The 27,145-nt window shown below is 37.7% G+C and overlaps 1 protein-coding gene and 1 long non-coding RNA gene across 3 annotated transcripts in view; one reads left to right on the top strand and one right to left on the bottom strand.

Moving 5' to 3' along the window:
• NGEF (neuronal guanine nucleotide exchange factor) overlaps positions 1-27,145 on the top strand; it is a 68,231-nt gene that overhangs the window by 17,299 nt on the left and 23,787 nt on the right. The window contains exons 1-5 of one of the 2 annotated variants that reach the window (XM_087872731.1): positions 213-688; positions 5,368-5,497; positions 15,725-15,976; positions 16,647-16,789; positions 22,762-23,036. In XM_087872731.1, coding sequence (XP_087728857.1) covers positions 685-688; positions 5,368-5,497; positions 15,725-15,976; positions 16,647-16,789; positions 22,762-23,036 — 804 coding nt within the window. In that variant the 5' untranslated portion in view covers positions 213-684. Of the gene's footprint in view, positions 1-212; positions 689-5,367; positions 5,498-15,724; positions 15,977-16,646; positions 16,790-22,761; positions 23,037-27,145 lie in introns of those variants that run through there. The other variant, XM_034439731.3, reaches the window with a different exon arrangement.
• LOC148113097 (uncharacterized) lies at positions 1,262-15,743 on the bottom strand. Its single transcript, XR_015728616.1, has 3 exons — positions 14,847-15,743; positions 3,791-3,924; positions 1,262-2,839 (listed from the first exon to the last, which is right to left on the bottom strand). It is a non-coding gene; the product is annotated as an uncharacterized LOC148113097 (long non-coding RNA).

Below are 27,145 nucleotides of genomic sequence, written 5' to 3'. Positions count from 1 at the left end.
ATCATATGTTATAAATGACCAGGCCCATTCCTTATTCCTATGGCATACAATGTAGATCTCTCTGTCTGTCACTGTAATATTGCATGCAGATGGCCAAAAACTAAAACCTACTATTTAATATTCTGCTCCTGTCCTGAATATAGTCTTTGGATAAAATAAGCTTTTCTGTGTGCAAGGCAGACATCTTCTCCACCCTGTCAAAGCACTGTGCTGACAGGATACCATACAGCTTTCCTCATTGAATCACCTGGATTCCAGAGACTCACTGCACCAAGCCTCTGACCGGCATTCAGCAGAGTCATTGCAATTGAAAACAACCCAACCCTTTTGAAGTCAAGTACTGTAGAAGAATCTATTTAGGAAAAAAAGCCTGCTCTCCAGTGGCTGGAGGGCATAGCCTTGAAGTTTTGCTGTCCTGCATATTCTCTGCTTTTTCTTTGTTGAACCAGTGCTTGTTCACCTAAAAAGCTGAAGAGGAATCCATACATTCTCCAGAACTCCTGGCTTCATTAGGAGGCAGTGAGTCTCTGTCTTTCTCTCTCAGATAATATTATTCAAACTAGGGAAGAATAAGTTTCAGCCTTCCAATCTCAGTGGATTACTGCCTGCCCCCATAAAATCTAAACATTTGGCCAATGGGGAATCACTTCTTGCAGCGTTGGCTAAAATGAATGGACAATAAGAATGGGTGAGCTTTTTTATCTTTTAGCTAATTCTTTGAAAACGTTGAAATATTGTTTGTTAACAAAACTGAGTCAGTCTCTGTTACTATACCGTTGAAAGTGAGCATTTGATTTCTTTGGAGATGAGATCTGATTGTATTTGTTTTTATGATTTATATTCACCTTTCCTGCCAGTAGGAAGCCATTGTTCTTTTGGGGGGAATGGTAGTAGGAGAAATAATGTTGTCTGCTGCCAAGGTTAAATCCAAATGAAAAATTATTGTCTTGTACAAGGAAAATTAATGGGTTTGGCACAGGGAGGGTGGAGGCTAGCTGGAATAGCATGGTTAATTGGCCACAGGATCAATTGTGTCCTAGTATGAAGGTCAAAGGGGTAGCTGATTCTGGATTTACACTTTTGTTGGTCAAAAATAAGGACAAACAGGACACATACAGTGAAATGAAAATGTTTTCTAAACTTATAGGATGAGATGTTGTGTGTAAAGAAAGCAGGTTTAATAGTAAATAAATAATGCAAATGCTAAATTGAACATACATGAGTATATTTTGAAAATAGCTGAGATAAAAAAACAAGATTCTTTTTACTAGTTTTATTTAAAAAGTTCATTTGAGTCTTATTACCTTATGTAACATATTCAGTGCTGCAGTCATAAGAATGAACACACCTCTCAAGAGAATAGTACATTTTTAAAGCACCAAACCTTGCTTGCAGAATGTTGTATTCATGTTAGAAAGGTGTCAAAGGCAGCATAAAAGTGATGCGCAACAAATGACCAACAAATGTATATTTAATTGCAAAATAAACTGTTAATAAAGGGCCCTAAAATATAAAGTGTCACGGTGCATTTACCCCATGAATCAGATTAGGTTACATTTAGTACTCATTTTAACAAGGAAGGACAGACTTTTAAAATAATATTGTTCTGCCTAGAGTAAGGCTGCCAGTAACCAGATGAAAAAGGCACAAAAATCAATAACTAACAGGAGGCTTATGCATAAGATTCAAAGGAGAAGATAGGAAAAGGCAGCCAGTTCCAAAGGTACTTCCTGTGAACTGGAGTATCAATGGAGAGGGAAGATAGGAGCATGACAGAAGACAATAATGAAGTGATTCAGAACTGAGTTCTTGTAAAGTTAGAATTGTGCCAGACATATTCCAGTTGTCAGCTATTAAGGAAGCGTGAGCTTTTTTGTGAGCAGCCAGAGAAGGATTTATCTGGCTTTTGGGGAGCTGCCCACCTCCAGGTTTTGGCATGGGATGGCAGTGGGAATGAGAGCAGGTAAGAACTTTAAGTAGGATTAGCCTACTTGGCAGCTGCCTTTGGAGTAACCACACAGACCAGGGGCCATTTTGCCAGTTTCTTCCATCTTGGTGGGTTGCAGCTCTTGTAGATTGGTGGGGCTCTTCCAGATGAAAACAGGATGGTCTAGGCTAGGGTGAATTGGGTTGTGTAGAGTGGGTAGCATTGACATGACGTTTTGCAAGATGGTGAATTGGTTCCTGAGTAAAGGGATGTTGAGTGTGAGCAGAAGCATCCTTGAGACTGGTACCAGTTGGTGTTAATATCGTTGATATGTTGGGTGGTATGTTAGTGCTCTTTGGCATAGGAGTAGAGAAGCTAGGCTCAGAGAAGATTGGGTGGGTAGAGAAGGAGGGACAGGCAAGGGTAATGATTAGAAGGGAGGGATAGAGTGGAAGATGGGGGATGGGCTCTTCTTAGGGAAAATGACCTCTATGTTTTGAATCAAAGCATCTTCCAGCCCCTTGTAGTCTGCCCCAAGGCCTGGTAATCAAGGCTGAAGAGACACTGGCTCCTGACTGCTGTTATTTAATACACAGTTAGCCTGTAATAAAATTGGCCTCACCCATGATTTAATTGTGGGTGAGAAATCTTGTTTGCAACACCAAAACCTGCCTCGGTCCAGAGGGTGGGTTTCCCTCTCTAAAGTTGTCCTTCTGAGTTTTGTGTGTAGCATCAGCTGCAAAGTCAGAGTCAGGATAGAGGTTTGGCAATTGTTACCTGAGAATCCATAACAGCTATCAGAGGCACTGCTCCACAGATTGTCCAGTGTAAGATCCTTTTTATAATATTGTACTATAGGGATCAGAAGGGACTGTTGCTAGCACTGATGATCTATGTTGGGTATTGAAACATCTGCAAGAAAACAATCAAGCTCAGAAAGCACCAAGGATGCCTCATTTTAACCATGAGCTATAAATATTCTCTTTTATTAGTATTCTTGGGTAGCAGCTTTCCTGCTATATACCAACCTCCCTAGTGGAACTGCTAGAATCTGTGGCTTGGTTAGCATTGGAGTTCTTCAATCTTAAACTTCCAGGGGACTTCAGGGAACTATTTGCCATCTTTGGGTATAGACCTGGTTTATGAAGTGGCTTAGCAATTCATGGTTACCATGGCAACTGTAGACCTAACCCAAATTATCTCTGGCTTGACTACAACAAAAGGCATATAGTAGACCTTGTTTTTAATCTAAAGGCACTTGGAATGGGATCCGGAACTGGTGATGTTACCATTAATCCCTTGCCATGAATAGATCACTCTCTGCTGGCTCTGGAGTTCTGTGGCATCATCCTTGCCTATAAGGAAGCAGGACTTATCAAGTGATTTACCCCAGCATCTGATAGACCCTACTGAGTTCCAAAGAGAGCTTGGGCTTGTTCCTAGGGCTCTGGTAGGGTTTGACTGAAGCTTTAGTTGCTGCTTGGAATGTAGGTAGTCCTCGGCTTACAACAGTTCATTTAGTGCCCATTCAAAGTTATAACAACAGTGAAAAAATTACTTATAACTGTTTTTCACACTTATGACCGTTGCAGCATTCCCATGATCATGTGATCAAAATTCAGAGACTTGGCAACAGACTCACATTTATGACAGTTGCAGTGTCCTAGGATCCTGTGATCACTTTTTGTGACCTTACAAGCAAAGTCAATGGAGAAGTCACTTAACAGCTATGTTACTAACTTAACAACTGCAGTGATTCACATAACGGTTGTGACAAGAAGAATGGAGGGAAAATCACTTAACAAATGTTTTATTTAGTAACAGAAAGTTTAGGCTCAATTGTGGTTGTAAGTAAAGGATTACCTGTAATAAGGTAACTTTGGCTTTAGTTCTAAGTCATGCCCATGCAGACTTTATGTCCATGGACTCCAGAAGGCTTTCTGGTTTTCAAAGGAATCCCAGGTGATGAATTGATGTAAGAGACACCAAGAATGTTGCTGGAAGAAAACAAAGAACAACACGGGAAAGAGTATTATTTAAGGATTAGCTCATGGCAATAAGGGTGTCACAATGTAGTTATTTCTCCACCTTTATTGCATCTGCAGAGTACCAACCAATAGCTCTGTTTAGGGTAACCAGGACTTTCCTGGGTAGGGTAACCCCTAAAGATTATTCTAGGCATCTGTCAGATAAAGTTGCTCAGATTCATTAAGAGTTGTAGAGGTCTATGGAGTTGCCAGAGGCAGTTGTCTTGGAGGAGTTTAAACCTGTTGGCCCTAATTAAGATAGACAGGATCTTTTACTCTGTGACTTTGGCCAACTGTGTATTAGATCCATTACTCTCCTGATTGATTAAATTCTCCCAGTAAAAGACAAGCAGTTGGATCCAGGAGGTGAGGAATGCTTCTAATTCCTGGACAAGGAGGCCTTAATCACCTCTCATTTTGATTACTGTAACAAATTTTAAATGGGGCTCCCCCTGAAGAGCATTTGAAAGCTGTAGTGTAGATGGTCCTGAAGGTTGCAGCTCAGGTGGTTTATGGTGCCTCACGGCACACTAACATAATGCCTCTGCTCTGTGAACTGCGGTAGCTCTCAATAGGCTTCTATTACAATTCAAAATGTTACATATTACCCAAAATGTTCTATAAAGCATAGGACCAGGCTATTTGTGGGATTGCCTGTCCCCAACTAGTTCTAGCAGGGAGATCCCTTCAATCAATCAATGCCAACTTGTTGGACCTGCAGCTGTACTTTCTCCATGGCTGCATGCATCTGCAGAGAACAGCATCTCCTCCCAGTGGATGGCTCTGTTAGCCTTTCATAAAGCACTGAAAACCTGGTTGTTCCCTCAGGCATTTGAGCTAGTAGGTTAAATGCATTCTCTTGGTGATGTGGCTTTTTATTTTGAGTTTTATTGTTTAAACCAGGGCATCATAGGTTATATGTTGTGTTTATGGTTTAAATCTTTGTATGCCACTCAGAATCACTGCTGTGACATAGGCAGCTTTATGTATTTTTTTATAAATGTATTTTTTTTTTAAAAAAAATGATATCCTTACTTTTCCATTTGAGCAAATTTGACCATAACCATCCTGACTCCTTTCTACTTCTGTTTCTGGGACTACTGATGTCTACAGTACATCCAATTGTTAGTTTTTTCCTCTGAAAGCATCACAACACACATTACTTTCATCCGTCTGTTCCATAAAGCAAAGGATATTGAAAGCTGCAATCAGAGAAAATATTTCAAACAATATATTTCTTCTCTGAAAAGAATGAGGTCTTAAAGCTTAAGATTTTTGTAGGATAATAGCTTGGAAAATGTTGGAAAATGTATAAAAAGATGCATCAGTGTTGCCCATTGAACGTAATTGTCATCTCTTTCTTGTTCCTCTTGCAAATACTTACTTATAAACACTTTTTTCTTGAATGCAAAGGCTCACTCAAAAATGGTAATACCAAAAATGAGCTTCTGAACAAGGAGGAACTGTTGCATATATTTCACAAGAGTCTGTCTCTACACATAAAACCGAATATGACAGCCACAGAAGAACAATGGTTTCAAAGGTAAGAAAAATAATATCTTATTTCCCTGAAAATACAGAAATAAAATAGAAAGGGTGATATTATTTTTATTTTATTAAGATTAAAATTGGTTAGTCAATATTGTCCTCCCATTTTGATTTCTCTATTTTTTTTATTTCTTTATTTTTTTTTCTCCATCCTACATCTTAGTTTGGTTCAGTTCAGTTATTTATTTATTTAATCTCATTAGCCAAATTGTTTGACTTCTGACAGTCAAGACTGGCATATTGTCTAGCAGTGCAGAGTTTCAGATGGCATTATAATAAAGAACAAATGGAAGCCAGAATGGAAACCATGATGATATAGGAATACTTTTAAAAATACTCCTTTGGTTGGCTACATGGACTTCCAACAAATTAGAAAAGATGACAGGATTCTTCGCACACCTTGGTCACAAGTAGGGTTGCCCACTGCAACAACCCAACCTTCTCCACGGCCTATCAACCAGTCAATCTGCCTGCTTGCCCATCCCTGTATAAGTTAAGAGGGTAGACTTTGATTGTGCCTGCTGGCTACCTATGGGAATGATGGTCTAGGACAGCAGTGGGCAATCCAAGGTGCTTTCCAAAGTGTGCAGGGCCAAAATATTTGTCCCAGTTCTGAAACTGTGTGGAGAAGGACCCAAAGAATATCATAGATGTCTTAAGTTCTACATAAACTTTTAAAGGGCTGATTTTCCTCCATTCAAAGAAGTCTGAAGAGAATATAATCTTTTTAAAAATCCACCTCCCAAAAAAGACACTTTTTTGATCCTGACCACTCCAATAATTCCTGAATTCACTCAATGGGCTTTTTAAGCTCAACAAGAATTGCTAATTGTTGGCTTAGGGGTCCCAATTTCAGTTTATCCCAGAAGCAAACCTATTTCAACTTCAATCACTTAATATTGAAATTCAGATATTGCTTCAAATTTTCAGAGAATTAGAATCCTCACTTTCCTCACAGAAAGCCTTCCACTGATCTCAAACCTAACCTAACCTAAAGCAGGAAGAACTGTGACAGAAAATGCTGAATGATTCCAGCCACTAAGGTGTCAGAATAAAACAGACAAGTACTATTAGAAAAGGTGAGGAAAACATGGGGAGGAGGAGTAGTAGTTAGAGCAGTTGAGAACATAGCACATAATTCAGGATAAAAAAGTTGTATAAAACAGCTTCCAGCTGCTGGAGAAGAGAAAGAATACAGGTAGTCCTCGACTTACAACGGTTTATTTAGTATCCGTTTGAAGTTTCAATGGCACTGAAAAAAACTGCCATTTTCTTATGACCGTTGCAGCATCCTCACAGTCACATGATCAAAATCCAGAAGCTTGGTGACTGGTTCCTATTTATGACATTTGCAATATCCTAGGATTATGTGATCACCTTTTGTGACCTTGTGACAAGCAAAATCAATGGGGAAACCAGAGTCACTTGTTCATGTTTAAAGATTCGTGTCCTTTCCTATATTTCATTTAGGATCCAATAGGTATTGAGTTATAAATAGTTGGGGTTATAGAGATTCTTTAAAAAAAAAAAAAAAGACTGGACAACCATTTGACTGGGCCTTGCCTTGAGCAGGGTGTTGGACTAAAAAACCTCTGAAGTCCCTTCCAGCTCAATGATTCTGAGAATTTGAATTCTCACATTTTCTGGAGGTTCAACTTAGCTTATTGCGCTCTCCTGCTTTAGGAGAGCTTAGGTGTTAATGTAAAAGTAGGAGTGTTTCGAGAAACAAAAGCTGACCCTGTCATTTTTATTTCCATGGTTTCATATCTGCCCATAAAATGTGCATGAAATTAAGAATATGCATATTTTTATATCTGGGTAAATCTACAAACCTGTTTAAAAATTTCATTTGATTAGGAAGCTTATAAATCTCATTGTAACCTTAATATAATTATTACCATGACATAGATAAAAATGGACTATTAAAAAGAGATATATGCATGATATTAGACTTATTTTGCATTTGGATCATAATAAGATTTCATTTGGGAAAATTGAGGACCTAGAAGGGTGGCCATTCAGTTATTTATTTTCGTCTTCCATTTGTTGCATTACAATACAGAGAGATAAATGGTTTGACCTCAGCTGGTATGACAAGATAAATTAAATTGTAAAAGTTTATGTAAGAGTTCAAAATGGAACTAAGCTTCAGTTTCATGTCTGGGTTTGAAAGAAAAATTCTGGATACATGAAATGTACTGAAAAAAGTCACTGAAGTAATCACATTGTGAATAAATTAGAACTCATTATTTGTGATCTAAAGCAATTTTTAGACAATTATTTCAAATGCATTCATAAGATACAATCATATTGTCTCTGGAAGAGTGTAGGAAAGAGAGCTTACCCTTTGACATGAAAGGAAGGAGTATCAATAGGGGTTCCAGTCCAATCTCATTGTAGGGCATGGAGGAGAATTCTCAGGTAGATTATGAGAGGCTTAAGATTCATGCATTGCAAATATGAGGGTGACACCCATTCCTTTTTCATGAATATAGCTGAGGCTAACAGTCTTTTAGACTAGTGCCTAAGCAGAGTAATGGATTGAATTTAGGACAATAAAGAGAGATGTAGGGCTTGTCTTCATGTTCCATTAACTGTGACATAAATATGCCCTGGTAATGGTTTATTAATGCCATTTCCTTAGGACATTGCCTGAAGGCACTGACTTCCACAGAAGCATCTGCTTGTTTAATTCCTGACTGCCATTTTCTAAACTAGGTCTTAAATGGCCTCATGTACATGCAGTTTTGATTTTTTTTTTTAAGTGCTAAACAGGCATTCCTGCCCAGGAGTTGGGAAAGGCAAATGACAAAATTCTGTGTTAAGACACGCAATGCACATCCTGCAGTTTTGTACATACATCATCACATCATCTATGAAAAAATGCGGACAATATGGTGCTCCTTTCGTCAAAATGAGAGAGCTAGTACAAGGTGTATTTAAGGAAAGAGAACAGAGCATGCTGCCAGCTGTTTGTTGCTCGCTATGTCACCACTGAGTGAATTACAACATTTGCACTGCTTCTGCCAACAAGGAGTTATTTTTTTATTGCTTTGGTTGATGGAATGCCATTTTGCCTACTCTTCTCCAGCTTTATGGTCTTCCATGGGCTACTTATGGATCTACCAATTATAGTGACAGAACTGGATTCACTGAATAGTTCTGGCACCTCCATGCAATAGTGTTTGAAAATGGGGCACACTCATTATTGATCTCTTCCTCCAACATCAGTTCCATGTAAGCAACTTCTTAGATGAGCAATTTCTGGACATAAATTTATAGCTAGGCCTGTATTGTAGCCAGACTAACAGGTCTGCTCAAAATGTCAGGTTTTTCATGAGAACAATTATTATATAACTAAAGAAGCTGACCATTGTTTTAAAAGGAATATCCCCTGTTTCCCAAATGAATCTGATGTAAAACAGAGCAAGCAAGTTTAATTGTTGAGTTGTAAAACATAGAACCCTATTCAGAAATTATATTTTGCAACTTAGCTTCATTTTTTTCCAAATAGACATACCATTTTTATTTTCATCTGTAAGAAATGACTACAACATTCATTAACTAAATGCCAAATTAGTGATATCATCTCGCTCTTCCCTCTGAAATCCTTTTAAGCATTGCCAGAATTTTTAAGAAAAATAAAGTCTTTTCACATAATGCATTCTCTCTCAAATGCATGTATAAAATGGCCCCAACTCAATTTTATACTGCACCTGTTTAACTCATGTTTGTGCCAAATGAAGTGTAACAGAATAATTTTAATCTAAAATTACTAACATGGAATATACTTAAACCCTCCAACCTAATTTAAATAGCCACAGAAGAAGAATTATAAGCATTTATTTGAAAAATAACACCATAAAAGCAAAGCAATCCTTGAAAAATATCTGTGAACCAAAAAGGATATTAAAGAGGTTCATCCTGTCCTCTGACTCTCTTGGAGAAACATATAAGAGAGGGCCATAGAATCTATCTCAACTCCAAATCTGTATGTAATAATCACATATAACTATAAACTCTGGCAGAAATCATTCTAATATGTTTAGACAGCATGATGAAACAATTTGTCTATAAACATTAATATATGTCAAGAATTCCACATGTGGTGGAAGAAGTTGGCCAAATCAGAATCCCCTCTCATACAAGGATCTTAGTATGTATGAATCAGTATATGTGGTGAGTAAAGGAACACGTTATAATATGTTTCTGCCATAATTATATATGTGCAACCATGCATCAGTATTGGGAAAGGGTTAGCTGTATAATTCCACAATCCCCCTCCAATGTTTTCTAAAGCTTTTATGGGCAAAAGGAGTTGTCATCTGCATCTCTCTTTTACCTAAATCCAATTCCAGAAGGATTAGAAATGTTAATGTATCTGCATCCATTCTTTTCCAGGGGAACTATCTCTGCAGAACTGGTAAATCTATGAGAACAATTATGTCAAAAAGAAAATGGGAGTAATTACTAGAATTCTAAAATCACAGTAATAGATGTGTCTTTATGTAGTTTATATCTGGATGGCTCAATGTTGATGGAAAAGAGTGGATTCAATTCTTAATTTTCATTGTATAAAAATAAATGCCCAATATGTGCTAAAATAGGGAAAAAATGAAAATAGCTCCCCTTCTACACTGCAGCATGTAAAAAAAATTAAGCTGGACAGCAAATGAATATAATAATTGCACTGCTAGCTCAGACCTAAAAGCCATCTAAACCACCATCTCAATACCTCTGAGAAACATAAAAGGAAATTGGTTGAGACCATGGAGAATCTCTCTAACAAAAAAAATGGAGAATACAGAAATGGGTTAATGGTCTGGCAGTAAATGGCAAACTATATGAGAAACAATATAATATATTAATAATAAAAATAGTTTCATTTATAAGAATACCCATGACAACCCAAACCCTTATCCTCTTGACTGCATGAAAAGACTTTAGGCTGCAGTAAGATGCTTTCAAAGTCATCTATATGACTCTTTAGATGTCTTTTTTTTAATACCATCATCTAATGTTGGAATAATGCACTATTCTGAGAAAGTTGTGTGATTATGACTGACATCTCAGTAGGGCAGTCACAGGCAATTTGGGGAGTAAATAGGTGCAATATGCATGTGGAAAATCTCTCAGTGATTGTTTCATCCTCAATCATTATATCCTTTTGAAACATCTCTATAGATTGGAACATGGGGCATAGTGAGATAGTGGGTTCAATTCAATTTAGAGGAAAGACTCAGAAGACAGTTTTACTAATGAGGGATATATTCCCAACTTCCTGGCCATAACTTTGCGGATCATTCCTCGAAGCTTCCATTTTGTTCTTTCCTATGGTTTAATTATCTGCAGGCAAGGTTTTCTAGTCATGGATGAGAAATCACCAATGTTTGTACTGTAATAACCTGTTCCTTAAGATACTAAAAGTCCTAAGCTAGGATGAATATTGACATATGCACCAATCTGTTCTGCTATTTTCCCTCTAAATTCATTTTCTCTTTTCATTCCATTTACTAAAGTTCTCCTGCACATTTTTTAATTTTTGTTTATTACCAAATTCAATATGTTGCAAAATTGTGATACTTGTAGGAAGTATATGTGGGGAAAATTCAAACAGCACGGTGAAATTGGTTATGAAATTAGTTAAATCGGGTTCTCTGATAAAATATTTAGAGATTAGAATATGCAACTTAGTTTTCTTCCAACTAACTGATTGTATTTAGCACAACTGGGTGACCTTGAAAATTAAGTAGGATCAAAACTACTAGTATTTGGGTAAAAAAAACCAACCAGGAAATATTGGGTAATTTTCTACATTGTAGAAATTTTAAAAATATTTGTTAAAATTATATTTGGAATAATAAAATAATGATGCTATGCATTAAGGAATTCCTATTATTGGGCAGTATAAAAATATAATAAGTAACCATTAAGCATGCTTTGGTGCAGGCAATGTCACGTGACATATCAAGACTTCCCCCCCCTTTGCTAAACTAGGCATGGGCGCGGACCAGGAGTTTGACAGCATAGATGAAGAGATCAAATGCATATTTCTCATATATATTGGGTCTTATGGTGGATGGTAAACTCATACAAAGACAGATGCATGCTATTGTCCAGATCACCTAGACTTTGCTCAACAAAACACATTTCATTCATCTCCATAAAAGTTGCCATCAGACAATTTTGCTACCCAGGAAACACACAATATTGAATACAGTGCAGTATTTTTCAAGTTTGAAATGTGAGCACAAGGTGCTAGAATATATAAAGTTGATTTTGCACAACATATTTAATTTGGTTATGGAAATAATATATTTTCATTTATTAATTTTATTATTATTAATAATAATAATAATATATTCAATGTATTTGTAAAATACATTGAATAATAATAAGCCAGATAAATTGGTTTGGCTGCACAAAATGATGATTCACAAACAACCACAGTAAGGTTAAAAAGTTTTCAAACTGAACATATTGAGTAAATCCAGTCAGTGTTGATGTCAGAGAAAAAGATTATAAATCTCTCTCTCTTTTTTCCCCTTTTTTATATACATTCTACAGCAATGTAATAATAAGCTCCAATTGCTGTTATGTTAACTTATTTTTTTTACAATATCATTTGTCTGCAGCATGTAGATCTGCACAGAAACAATATTTTAAAATTAATTATGCTTGTTCATAAGTGCATTCCTCTTACAAACCGCTTGGCAGACTGTGAGGTTTGGCTTTTCCTCCTTCCAGGTAGCCAGAACAAATTATTCTGTCAAGTTCACTTAAGTTCCCCTATAAATTCCCATTTACTAGTGAATTTCATCTGTAAACGCTCATTCTGTATTCATTTTACAAACTTCTAGCAAGTTCCAGCTTTACCTCTTCTAGTCGGTTTCACAGCAGGGAAAGAAAACTTCTAGAATTATAGAAGTAGTACAGATAGTCCTTGACTTACGACCACAATTGAGTCCAAAATTTACATTACTAAGGCAGTTGTTAAGTGAGTTTTACCCAGGGGTGAAATGCTACCGGTTCGGGCATTCTCCAGAACTGATAGTTAAAAATGCTTTAAAAAGTAAAAAAAAAAAAAAAAAAAGTTCCAACAATCGCACGTCATTTAGCTGATCATCGGAAATTTGTTTTTTTTTTTACTTTTTAATCATTTTTTACTACCGGTTCGGGCGAATAGGTAGTAAAAAAATGCTTTTAAAAATTAAAAAAAAGGCTCGGACGATTGCACAGCATAGCTGTGATCGTCCGAGCCTTTTTTTACTTTTTTAAAGCATTTTTTTAATACCTATTCGCCCAAACCGGTAGCAAAAAAATGCTTTAAAAAGGTAAAAAAAAAGATTCCTAAGATCACAGCTGTGCCGTGCAATCATGGGAAGCTTTTTTTTTTTTTTAAAGCATTGGTGCTTTAAAAAAAAGCCTTAGTGGCACAGCAGACTAAAGTGCTGTTAAGTAGCACCAGCTGCCTGCAATTATTGCAAGTTCGAATCTCACCAAGGTTGACTCAGCCTTCCATCCTTTCGAGGTAGGTAAAATGAGGACCCGGTTTGTGGGGGCAATAAGCTGACTTTGTATAAAAAAGAACACCACTTGGGGTGGGGGCAAAAGCCCTACTAAGCAGGTATATACAAAAGTATGAAGGCTATTGCTTTTACGCATTGTAAGCCGCCTTGAGTCTCCGGAGAAGGGCGGCATATAAATTGAACTAATAAATAAATAAATAAAGCATTTTTTTACTACCGGTTCGGGTGAATAGGTAGTTAAAAATGCTTTAAAAAAGTTTTTAAAAAGGTTCTGACGATCGCGCAGCACAGCTGTGGTCTTGGGAACCTTTTTTTAGTTTTTAAAAGCATTTTCTACTACCTATTCACCCGAACCAATGGTAAAAAATGTTTTAAAAAGGTTTTTTAAAAAGGTTCTCAAGATCGCGCGCCACAGCTGATTCCCCCCCCCTGTTCTACTTACATCCCCAAGCCTCCTTTTGGTGTGTATTGCACATGCGTGTGCAACATGCGCTTGGCACGCATGCACGGACAGCGAACCGGTAGCAAACCGGTTGAGATTTCACCACTGGTTTTGCCCCATTTTGCGACTTTTCTTGCTGGAGTTGTTAAGTGAATCATAGCACTTGTTAAGTTAGCAACACAGTTGTTAAGTGAATCTGGCTTCCCCATTAGCCTTGGCTTGTCAGAAGGTTGCAAAAGGTGATCGCATGACCCTGGGGCACTGCAGCGCTCACAAATAAATAGCCTTTCTCCAAGAGAGATGGGCGCTTAAGAAATAGAAAATATAAATAAAATAAACGAATACATACCAGTGGCCAAATGTCCAAATTTTGATCAGGTGACTACAGGGATACTGCAACGGTCATGTGAAAAACAGTCATAAGTCACATTTAGCTTTAAATGGTCAGCAAACAAATGGTTGAAAGTCAACAATTATCTGTATATGTCTTCCATCATTATCCTACACATTTTTGAGGAAGCATGACCAATATCAGAAAGATGGGTTGGGAGTATGCAATGTTTATTTTATTAGCTCTTTTATTCTTGCCAGGATATGGCAAAAGCTATTTTGGCATGTATTACTATGCTTTGCCCAAGCACGATTTTCAGTTCCAGGTCCAATTCTTGGCAATGCAGTCTATTATGGACAAGGAACAAGTTCAGAGGATGTCTACCAAGATCAAAGGACCGGAAATTAAGTTCTAGGAGGAATAGTTAAAGGAACTGGGTACATCTAGTCTATCTAAGTTATGACTGCAATCTTTAATTACCCAAGGAGCCTTTGAGTAGGGCAGGCAGGACTTGTTCTTTGTCATTCTGAAGGACCAAACCAAAACTAGTGGTTTGAAACCATAATGAAATAGATTCAGATATGAAATGTCCTCATAGTAAAAGCTCCCAACCAGTGGAATAGAATATTGTCACATTTATGTGCTGTCCATTTCACAGTTCAAGGCAACTCTGAGCAGTTGCCTCCTGAAGTGCTTAGTAGCATGTTCTCCTCCAGTGGAAATCTTCAAAGAAAGGCTGAAAAGCCAACCTTGTGTAGTGAATTCTGCATTAAGGAGCAGGATGGACTTGAAAGGACTCTGAGATCCTTTCAAGATAGATGGATATTTCCCCACTATCTTCTCATCCCTACCTTACACTGGCTGTTCTTCTTCCTAATTCTTATCTTCATCCCGTTTCTGTTGGCTCATTCCTAGTCACAAAGCTAACATTTTGTACACATTGAGAGGCTGCAAGGTACAACTATAGATGACTTAAGCTTTGTCTTAACTTGTTGCCTAGATTAAAAGGATGTCATGGGATAAGAGGAAAAATAAGTCTTACCAATGCATGATTGTGCTGTGGCTAAGTGCAAATGGAGACATGGATTATGATTTGTAGTTGTTTCAGTGAATCCCAGTCCTGTAAAATTGTGAGGATCTATGCATTAAAGTCAGGGTTTTGTGCTAGTTCTGCACCTTGATAACTATGCCCCAAGTGGTAATATACATGGCAATTACTTCTCTTTTTCCATAGACAGATGCTATCTGTAGTTTTACAATAGGCTGAAGTGGTTCACAACAAACTGAGATTATCTATTAGGATTGATGCCTTGGATTCACTTTTTGTCCTCTTAACAGCCCCAGATTTAATCAGATCTGTGATTCTTATGGATCTTTCCATGGTAGATTCCATGCAAAACAGACAAATCTATTTTGGTTCCATGTTTCCCCACGATGTAATGCCAACAACGATTAGGAATCCCAAACCATTATGGCCCAAAATGGCCCATTTATAGATAAATGTATTTTGCACTTTGAAAGTAGCTGAGATGGATTCATTTTGGGAAATGAAAATACCATAATGCTGGAAGCTGGCCATTTGCTTCCTATATTTTTATTTTATTGAACGTAAACCACGATTCAGTTCGGGCAGGAAAACTGGCGGGGCTCAGAAAGCTCTCTGACGACCCCCGTCGCTCCCCTGCGACCACCCTCTGAGGAGGCCTTTGGACCTGTCCGGGTCGTTTAGAAAAGCAGCTATTCAGGGAAAGAGTTTCAACTTCCACTTTGGCGGAAGAAGTGGGTGCCTGGGAGCGGTACAAGTACAAGACAAGGAAAAGTGTGAGGGGGCGGCGGCTGCCTCTTTTCCCCCGCCACCGATCTTTCGCTCTCTCTCTCTCTCTCTCTCTCTCCGCCCCCCATTTTTCCCCTCCTGCGCAGGCTGCTCCCTTCCTACCCCGGTTACCGTGGCAACCGCCCGGACTTCCCCGGTCCCGCGTCTGCTGCGGAATCGCTCGGCAGCAGCAGCAGCAGCAGCAACCGTCGCCGCCGCCCGCTGCCGGAATCGCTCCTGCTGCCGCTGTCCTCCTCGCCGCCTCGCATGGAGCTGCTGGCTGCCGCGCTCAGCGCCGCCTGCGCCTTGGACCACGAAGGATCCGCGGAGAGCGTGGCCTCAGGCCGCCCGGCTGGCAGGTGAGGGATTCAAAGAAAAGTGGGATGAGTTCGCGCGTCCTCGGCGGGGGCGCCCCTTCCGCCCCAGCCGCCACCACGCGCGTCGCCGCTCGCTTCTTCACTCCGGAGCGCCAACTCCGGCTGCTGCGCCTTTCCTGGTAGAAGCTCCCGAAGTTCAGTTTGTTTTCGGGCCCGGCTGACTCCCGCAGGGAAAGGGGAGGCTCTGCCGCCCCGAGCCAGCTGGCTGACGCCGGGTCTCCTCAGGCTCTCCCCGAGCCCCGGTTCTCTCCCCGAGCCCCCAAAGGGCGCGCAAGAGTTAACTCCGCCGTCTAGGGAGCCTCGCCCCCGCTTGGCTACCTTCCCTCCTCTTTCGTTTGCCCGCGTCTAGCGCGGTTACATTTCCTCCGGGAAAGAGTCCCCGAGTCCCCCTCCTGCCCCGGGGACCAGAACGAAGGACTTCTAGTTAAGGGGAGCTTATGCCTCTTTAACAGGTAGCGTCAAGGAAGGGCAGCCGGGGGCTGATGGCTGAAGCCCCGATTAACTCACTTTGATTTGCCGTAATTCCGCAAACACTCGCACAGCCCGCCTAGTCGCTGCCTTGGGAAAGCGGGGATTCCGGGCAAAGGCTGGGAAAGAGGCTCGAAAGAGATAAGCTCAAGCGGTGTTGTTTTCCTCTCTCCGTCTACCAAAGCGAATCTCCTTCCATGGCGGGGCCAACTTCTTTTCCGGAGGAGACCCCTGAGCAGACTGACTGCCCGGCTGCTTTCCCCGAAGCTCTGCAGATGATTCACCCCATGACCGCAGACTCTTGGAAGAACTTCATCGAGGAAATAGGTAAGGGAACCCTTCCCATGCTATCCTGAGAAATGGGAGCTGTGTTTTAAAGACCTCCATGCTTGTCCTGTTTGAGAAAAGCAGTTTAAGGAGAAAGAAGAAGAGTCATTAAGAACAGGGATTGATAACATTTGGTTCCAAGGGTGCCACCTGGAAGGGCTTTTATTTATTTGCTTGCTTGTTTGTTTATATTTAGCATGTGGCATCTACTGGAGGAATGCAATATTAGTTGACATACAAAACTAATAAGGGAAGGGTTCAAAAACAATCGACTTGCTGGCCACAACAAAAAAGGGGTGGGGCCACGATTGCAAAGGTTGCAGCTGCCATCTTGCCTTTTTTGACCCCTGTCCCTGCACCTCTCCCCACACATAGGCTTTCTTTGAATTGTTCCGGTTCTGTGCTGTCACAAATTTGTACAGATAAAAGTTTGGATGTCTTATTGGATGGACATTAGGAGAAGTTGATTCTGAATGACTGTTTTGAAGCAGAGCAACATGCAGAGAAGGAGATAAGCTGGAAACTAAATTGTAAAATTTAAATACCATTTGAATAGCTGAAAATAGTTTGTATTATTAATATGCAGCAGAAACACATCAATAATAATATAAAACGCTTTAAATACATGCTGCCCTTTATACCAAAGTATTATATTTACTTCATTCACATCTAACTTCACCTTCAAGCCCAAAATAATTTTCCTATCTCCCATCTTTCACTATTCAATGCCCACATTAATGCTAAGCAAAATCTTGATTATTAAGTCAATTTTCAACAACTATTGAAAATATGTTTTAGAAAAAATGTAGTTCAAGGAACATTATGTATCGTTCCATAACATGTCTAAAAGCAATTTCTCTTTCTCAGTTACGTGTGGGAAGCTAGCATGGTTTCCAAGATACAGTTCTCCTACTGCTATTTTAATCTCACTTTGACTAGTGTTCCAAAAACAAAGTGATTGTAGCATATACTTACAGTTTGCAAGAAAACCATTTTTATGGTGACTTTCCTGTGACAAACTATGCATCTTTCTAAATATAGTTATGTTGTATGTACAGTATTAGTGCTATGCATTGATCCATAAAAGTAACTTCTGAATAAATGCTTACAACTTGAAATAAAATGTAACATTTTATTAAAATCTATATTTAAATATACAATGTCAATTCAACACTTTATAAAATTGAAAAAATTATTTAAGCATTGCTAAACTTTAAAATGGAGGGAACTTGACAGAAACCTAGCAGAAATTTGAATGACTTTAGAATGAGTCTTTTAGAATTTTGAAATTGACATTTAGATTTGTTTGAAACAGCATTTATAAGGTGAGGGTCATATCTTCATATTTTCATATTTTCGATGATGCTTACTGCAAGATTTCATTCTATAGAGCAGGGCCAATAAAAATTAAATACCAAATTTCTGCAATTTCTAAGAAAGATGAAAATTGATGACGATGATACATGTTTCATTTTTATTTGATGTTTTTAGTGGTCTTTGATGTTAATTGTGAAAGCGTTCTTATATTTCTGCAGCATTTCATAACATATGCAAGACTGGTCCTATATTGTTATAGCTTAAATTTGAAGGCATTAAATATGCAGTAAAATCTGAATTGCTCATGATAGATTTTTAAGTAGTTTTGGCTTATTTAAATAGTAATGATTAATTTTGGTTTTTTTAATGTAATGATTTTGTTTCAGTTTTATTTCATATTTTGCTCTGAAGAGCAGAAAACAACTAATATTACTGAATTTCTTCATACCTTTGGAATTATGAGATGTTAAAAACTTTTCACTATATAATTTCTCTTCATGTGACTGTGTAATTCTAGGTCAGATTGCATTTGAATTTGATAGATGGAAATAAAATACTGTTGTTGTGTTTCACCTATTATGTTATTTAAATAATTCTATTAACCACTTTATGGAGAGTGGAAGTTTCATCCCTAGTCCTATTCTGTGCCAGGAAAATAAATTATCTTTTATATAAGAGTAAGAATGGTGCAATTAGAGAAGTAATTAGAAAGAATAAAATTGTAACTTTATTGGAAATCATACAGAAGTAAAGTAGTTTTGGATGTTGGTGTGTATTGCTTAGTAACAGTTACAAATCCTTTGTACATAAGAGAGGAGGACTGTTTGGAAATATTCTAAACCTAATTCAAAATACTTAATAGAAAATGGTGCACCAAATTCCATTTCCCAAATCAAATGTTATAAGCTTATTTCTGTTTTATCTGCTGTCTTTCATTCATGCACATCCTGAAATGGGGTTCATATAATATTCTAAGCTATAATTTACTTTTATTCCTTTTCTTTCTGTGTTTCTTACAAATCCAACCACTTTTTATTCAATAAAGCATGGTGACTGTATATTAACTCCAGACCCTTTACCCTCTGAGCAATCTTCCCCCAGAATAAAAGTACGGAGACCAGCCATTAGTTATCAAAAATTCCCAGACCAAGTAGTGGCTTCTTAAAGAGGGGGTACATTACCTCCTCCTTCAAAGCAGGGTATACCAGCCCCTCACCCAAGGAGGCATTCACCACTATAGTGACTCAGCTCCCTCTTAATAATAATTTCCAGACTTTTTCGTTTTTCATATTGACAGTTTTAGGTTTAGGGTATTAGGTAGCAGATAATATAGTCTGTTTGAATTCTATAGTCGCAGAACACTTCAACTTCATCGTTTTCTATTACTTTGTCTATTTTGTTGGTCCCACCAGTTCTTGCTTGCAGGCAAATGGTATTTTTTTGCAGATGTCCCAATGCACCATTGTTGCTACTTTGGCATGCCATTGTTTGTATTCAATGTATGCATTCTTCTTGCAATGGCTAACTAGATGGTCCACTATTTCTTCAGCTGCTTTGCAGACATTACATTTTCTGGATGGATAAAAGAATTAAAGATGAATTTAGTCAAAATCAAATGGAAAAACTAATAATAGCAGAAATGGTTAAAATGGAGTGAAAAAATTTAAAAACTGGACATCTTCTAGACATGATCAATTGCATGGCTTTTGGCTCAAATATCTGACAACTTACATTCAATTATAACTAAACAGCTTAATGAAGTATTGCATAAAGGAGACATCAGAAATTGGTTAGTAGCTGGCAAAGCTAATTCAAAACAACCCAGCAAAAAGACAGAAAATTATCTATCAGAAAATTATAGGCCAATAACATGCTTGCCTAAAATATATAAATTATTCGTGGACATAATAGCAGTCAGCACCTGAGATTATTTAGAACACGGGTGTCAAACTCACAGCGTCACATTGCCATCACGTGATGTATCACAATGTTTTTCCCCTTTGCTGAGTTGGGGTGGGCATAACTTGCACTTGACTTATCTGGCCTGTGGGCCGCCAGTTTGACATCCCTGATTTTGAAGAAAATAACAATATTACAATATTTCAAATCCCAGTAGAAAAGAAATGAAATAAAAGGAAATACAGAGATAGAAAAGATCAATTTCTGATTGATAAAATTGTTTTGGAGCATTGCAAAAGGCAAAAAACCAATTTACATATAGTCTGGATTCATTATAAAAACACTGTTTGATTAATTACCACATAGTTGGACCATCAAATGTTTGAAAACAGGTGGTGTCAGTAAAAACATTAGAATATTTATAGAAAAAATAATGAAGCAATGGAAGACAGAATTGGTGGCTGAAAATGAAAAATGTGAGCTTATCAACAATAAGAGAAGCATCTTCCATGTGACTCATTATCACCCTTCTTATTTATCATTGCTATGATCCCAATTTCAGTTATTTTGAAGGAAAAAAAATCTTGGCCATTAAACAACAAAAACAATAATAAAGCTTTTATATAACATTTGTTTATTTAAATAATAAAATAATTTGCTTTATATGGATCTATAGCTTTATGAAAAATCAGAAATTGAAATTTAGTCATTGACAAATATCCTAAGAATTTTTAGCACGGATGTAGTAATGGATTTGGCCTAGAGAAATGTGTTTCAGGAAAATAAATCAAGGTAAAATCACAAACAGTAATGGATTTGAAATGTCAAATGGCCAAACCATCAGGAGCCATCAGGATGAAGCCTGTCTGGGCATTTTACAGTTGGATAACATGAAGCATGAATCAGTTAAAATGTGATAAATAACATTTTAGACATCCAAAGATAATTGGTAAAGACAAAATTGATGGAAACATCATCAAAGCCATCAATACCTAGGACATATTTTTGATATTATACACTGCTGGAATTATTAACTGGACACGAACTGAACTGAACAGAACAGTTCGGACCAAAAAACTAGTGACTATTTATTATGCATTACAACTTCATAGTAATATTGTTAGATTATACCTGCTTTGCAGAAATGGAGGCAAAGATTTACTTCAAGTCAAAATACAGTCAAAGAAGAACAGCATGCATTGGCTGATTATTTAAAGATAAAAGGTGAATATTGAAATAATATAATAAAGAACAGAATGCTGGCAAGAAAAAGCATTACATGGTCAATTTCGACAAAAGATTGAGTGAAACGTGGATAAAGATAACACCTGGTAAGTGGAACATTAAAAAAGAAGAAACAGAAGACTTGATTTTGGTTGTTCAAGAGCAAGTTATTCAAAATAATTGAATCAAAGCCAGAATTGAAAAATCATCAAATTATTCAAAGTGCAGATTGTCCAAAGAAGCAGAAGAAATAGCAGTTCATATACTCAGCTTGTGCAAGATCTCAACTGATTATAAATAACAACAAACACAGTCAGCAAAATGATTCACTGGAACATCTGTAAAAATTACCATGTGCCAGTAAAGGAAAATTGGTGGCAACATATAGTTGAAAAAGTAGTCAAGTTAAAATACCATGTGATTTCTGAATACAAACTGATAAACTCTTGGCCTATAACACACCAGATTTAACTGTGGTAGAAAAGAAGAAAGTGCAGGTAATCAATAGAATAGTTCTATTCTACTATCAAAAGATAGCAGAATAGAAAATAAGAACTGGAGAAGATCACAAAGTATTAAGATTGGGACAATTGAAGTTGAAAGATTATGGCATAAAGTGGCTTTGAGGTTCCAGTGTTTATCAGTACACTGGGTATTATACCAAAAAATCTTGGATGACACTTAGAAAATTTGAAAATAGACAAAATTTCCCTCTTGTCAATTACAAAAGGCCATACTGCCTGGATTTGCACATATACAACACTAATATATTGCGCTATTCTAGGTTTTTGGGAAGAACTCAATGTGTATGAAGACCAACACCAACTAAGAACTGGCAGCTTTGGTGTATATAATAATAATTTATTAGATTTATATGCCACCTGACTGCCAATGACTCTGGGCAGTTTACAAATTGTTAAAAACATTTAAAAACAAGAAACAATTTAAAAAACATAAAAACGACAGAAAAGAAAGGAAAAGAAATGGCAGAAAAAACAAATCCAAGAGAGAATAAAGAAAAAGGTTTATCTGTTACTCCCAGTTAAATATGGCTTCACCCATCCCCAAACACACAAATTTCAGAGAGTAGTTAAATGATTTTCTTGCTGGTAGGTGAAATTGTTGGGGGAAGAAGGAAAAGGGAAATTTACAAAGAGGAAACCAGTGATCATGCTCTGAAACTTATCTCACATTAAATTGCCTCGTTCAGTGCCCAGTTTCATAATTGAGACATATTAAAGGCTGACCATGAGTGTATCAATATAAACTCTGAGGCAGTTTCCTCCAGTCTCAGGGATGAAGGAAGAGCAAATTGATATGGCCATGAGCCTATAGTCTCAGTCCATAGAAGCACTCAGCAGTACACTGCCCTACAATTATCTCAAGTTATATTGGGTTTTTTATATGGTGCCTACAATTTGGTTATTTCTACTTCTGGATTTGTCTCATGAGGGAAAATTCTGAAACATCTTCATTTCACAGGCAATATGGGGTTAATTCAGTAACAGTCTATGCATTCTCTGACTTTCTAGGTCTGTTATATCAAGAATATCGGGATAAATCCACACGTCATGAGATTGAAACCAGGCGGCTGCAGGATTCCCAGACAGATACTGAAGAAGGCTCAACTACTGAAGAGTCACCAACAGAAACTGAAACTGCAGATGTGTTAGAAAACAAAACTGTCCCCCAGATTAACTTGCTCAGGAATTCTACCTCAAGGTTCAATTTATGGCAAGATCTTCCAGAAATCAGAAGCAGTGGTGTTCTGAATATTCTCCAGCCAGATGAAATCAAGCTTCAAGAGGTAATATCAACATTACTAGAATGTTTACTTCTTTATGTAATTTTGAACTAATTTCATTTTTTTTCCTTAAAATATATATATATTAAAGAACATTCTGATCCTGCTCAGCCTTGGCTCTAGCTGTTCCATCAGGAGTGAGCTGCTAGTGAATAAGTAACATCAATGTGTAGAGGTCATAGTCCAGGCTCAGGTTGTTTTTAAAAGAGAAAAATCTGCTAATTAAAGAAGGATTTACTGGGATGGATTGACAAATTCAACAGTAGACGTCATTGAAGGTCAATCACCCCAAAGCATTTTAAAACCTTGAATGTTACATTGTTGATGATCTTTTAACTAAAATATATAACGTATTACTAAAATGCTGATCCATTGACACAACGTACCTTCCTATTTTGCAAAGAAGTTTTAGAAAAACCCAGGGAATTGCAAAAATCAGAGCCTGAGTAGTTTGATAAAAACTAACATTAGGATTTATTTATTTATAAAAATAATAAAGCTGGGAGAAACAAAAAAACAAACACTTTAGGAATTATTGATTCCAGTACAGCAGGGTTCCAAAACCCCAGCCTGTGGCCCACTACCGCATTGTGGCCTATTTGTAACTGGGCTGCATGAGCAGCAGGCCAATGCGCTTGTACACGCACATGCAGCTCGACTTGTACAAGTCCAGCTACATACACAGTCCGGTTTCCTCACACACACACCCCAAGCCAGACTGCCAAGCTGCAAAGGTTGGGGACTACTGAGTAGAGAAATTAGAGACACCAGTGTTAGAAAACCATCTCTAGAAGTTGAATATAATATTATACATTCTAAAACCATATATTGTGGATTTTTCAATCATTGTTCTTTCTTAGCATGATCTTTTTATTTTCTTGCACAAATGCATTCATAGTTTAGTGTAGCAAAGTCTTGGAATATGATTATTGGGCTCTGAATTGCACATCATGAGAATCTGTACCATCGTGATTAATACATACCAGCACATTTTTATCCTTTAAAAACGCTAAAAATTGTTCATTATTTCTGGATATTGAATTTAGGTCACTCTTACGTAATTTTTAAAATTATGTTATGATTGAGAATAGACTTGTTATAGCTTTAATTTATTGCGGAAGCCAAGATCTCTGTTATAAATAGAATTTTATTCCATATTAGATACCCCACTCTTGCTGATTTATGTATAATGTGTAAGATTTAACTATTCATTTCCGACTGCCCATAAAATTAATCCCAGATAGCCTTCTTTCAAAAGGCATAAAGACAGAGTGAGCTTTTTAGTATCAAGTCCACCTGATTTTAGTGGACCTTATTGCCAGTCATATTGTCAATTTCACCATAATCTTCAAATCAACTACACATCAATGACATCTCAGAGTTATGCTGATTTAATAACTTCTAAAGTTAGTTGAAGAGCTGTAGGAATAATGAGAAGCCCTCAGTCAGTACTGCCTCTGTCCTTCAGTACAGGTAGTCCTTGATTTATAACAGTTCATCTAGTGATCATTTGAAGTTACAGTGACACTGGAAAAAGTGACATGATTGTTTTTCACATGTACAACCATTGCAGCATCCCCATGGTCACATGATCAAACTTCAGATGCTTGGCAACTGACTCATTTATGACAGGGTTGTCCCAGGGTTGTGTAATCACTTTTTGCAACCTTCTGACAAGCAAAGTCAATGGAGAAGCCAGATTCACTTAATCACAGTGTTACTGTAATAACAATTGCAGTGATTCATTTAACAACTGTGGCAAGAAAGGTCATAAAATGGGGCAAAACTTACTTAACAAATATTTCACTTTGCAACAGAAATTTTGGCCTCAATTGTGATCGTAAACTGAGGACTTTCCGTACTTGGCTTTATATTTTCCATTAAATGTAATATTCTGGTTAGCAATGTTCAGCTAGTTCAAGTTCAGAATCTGGGAGATATGAAAAACATTTGTTGCGCTTGCACAAAAGAGTCAGTTCCAAATATTTTTGCAAGTGGTTTGCTATTGCCTTCTGCCTAGAGCTCAGAGAGATTGACTGGCCTAAATTCATCCAGTGGTGTCTAAGAAAGGAGTAAAACTCACGGTCTCCTGCTTTCTCCCCTGCACAAACTGTCTTGCATTAAAAAATGAAGCATGCTACTTTTTTTTAATAATCACAGAGTGTGACCAGGTCTGAGCAAAAATATAATTTAATTTACATAGCTTGTGCCTAATGCTTAGGAATGGTTTGCCCTATTGCAGTTTCTTTCCATTTGCGAATAGTGTTCAAATATTGCATGCCATTCTGAAATTAATGTTAAACTAATATAAGTAAAGAAAAGTGTATATCAAGATCAAATCTTGCAAAAAAGACTGTATAATATATATAAAAACAGCAAAGATATTATAGAAAATACAAGGATGTTGTTTTCATTAGTATTCCCCATTATATGCGTTATTCCAGCCTTCGTCAGATAAGATGTGACTAAACAGGGACAATGATACCTTTACACATCCATCATTTGAAGGCATGGGAAACCTTATCTGTGTTGTTGCAAAGACAATTTATGAATGTGCCACAAAGTCATTAAGATTGGGATTTGAAGAACTCTATTCTCTTTAAATAATAACTCTACATAATCTACCAAATAAAAACGGGGGAGATTATGGCAATTCTGAAATGAGTCAGGAGAGACTATTTTAATACAGAGCATAGAACTGTGATTATATGCTCAGAGAACAATGAGAAACAAACCTTGAGAATTAGCTTTTACTGCAGTGGCAGCTAAAATGTAGTGGTGGAAGCTTTCTCAGAGGATATCAGTGAGAAGGAATTAAATTGTCTTCTGGACATTTCCTAGACTTGCTAGACTGGGAATGATGGGAAGGGCCCTAGGCCTTGCTTAGAAGCATGATAGGTGGAGATCTGTGTTTGCTTTGCCCAGGATAGTCTCTTAACCATTACCGGAAAGTCTTTGTTGTTGTTGTTTTTACAAGAAAGACAGAGGTATAAATAGTAGTTTGTAATACCATATAGAAACACATTGGGTGGTAGCGTCTAAGAAAAAGAACCACCTAACTATCTTTAATTATGAATCTGAATGGGAGCCGCCAGTGATTCAAGACAAGCAGGATGGGACTTTTTCTTTATTGCCCTCAATCAGATCCCATCACTGTTTCTTCCCTATGATCCAGACTGTCCTGGACTCCTTACAAGAACCTGCACATATGCAGCGGTTTCAATATTTGCTCTGCTTTAATCCTACTTTTTGTTGTTGCTTTTTCTGCTCTTGTCTTAATTTATCTCTACAAATATGGGGACATATGTGATAGATGTTAGTTTCCAGTCAAGCTGTAATCAGTGATTTGCAATACATATTTTCTCTTTTTGTTGTTTTTAATCTGGCACTGAGAGACAGGAAGTGAGAAATGGGGTGAGAAGGTTTTTTTCCCCTTCATTAAAGCTCCACTTTGTCTTATTTTAAGTGCTATGAACGATTTGATATAAAAGCAAAATGTAGGCTTGAAGATCTGCTTTGGAGTGATTGAATTAATCAAGAACCCCACCCCATACAAATGGTCCTCAGTTTAGGGCCATTCATCCAGCAACTGTTCAAAGGCATGGGTGCTGAAAAAATGGACAGAGGACCAGCCCTCAAAGTTCCAGGCATCAGAGCATTCCTGAAGTCACACGATTGCAATCCGGGTGCCAGTGTGCCTGGCTTGCAATTCCAGTGTTGCAGATAGCCATGGCCATGTGATCACCATTTGCAACCTTCCCTGCCCCCTTCCCACAATCAAATTCAGTGGGGAAGCTGGCAGGGAAAGTTGCAAGTCACCCCAACAAATTGCTCCTATTTTTATTTTCTCCCACAGCATCTCTCTGTTGATACATAACCTCTGCTGGCTCTTTCCTGGCCTCCTGTAATTCTCACATATGATTTGTGCCAGCCTCTCCTGGCCTCCTATGACTTCTGTATAGCATATCTCAGTCATCTCAGACACTCTCTTGGCCTCTCCCCACCACTGGTATCACTGCATCACCCCCAAGTTCCATACCTATAACTTTACACCTCTTCCCAATTAAAAAATTCATATGTCTTGAGTTATGACGGCTAACAGGACTGCCTGG

This window comes from Pantherophis guttatus, chromosome 6 (assembly GCF_059756535.1).
Source record: "Pantherophis guttatus breed Tessera chromosome 6, ASM5975653v1, whole genome shotgun sequence".
Taxonomy (NCBI): Eukaryota; Metazoa; Chordata; class Lepidosauria; order Squamata; family Colubridae; genus Pantherophis; species Pantherophis guttatus.
Note: the sequence above shows the minus strand (reverse complement) of the source record. Positions and strands in the feature narration are given on the sequence as shown.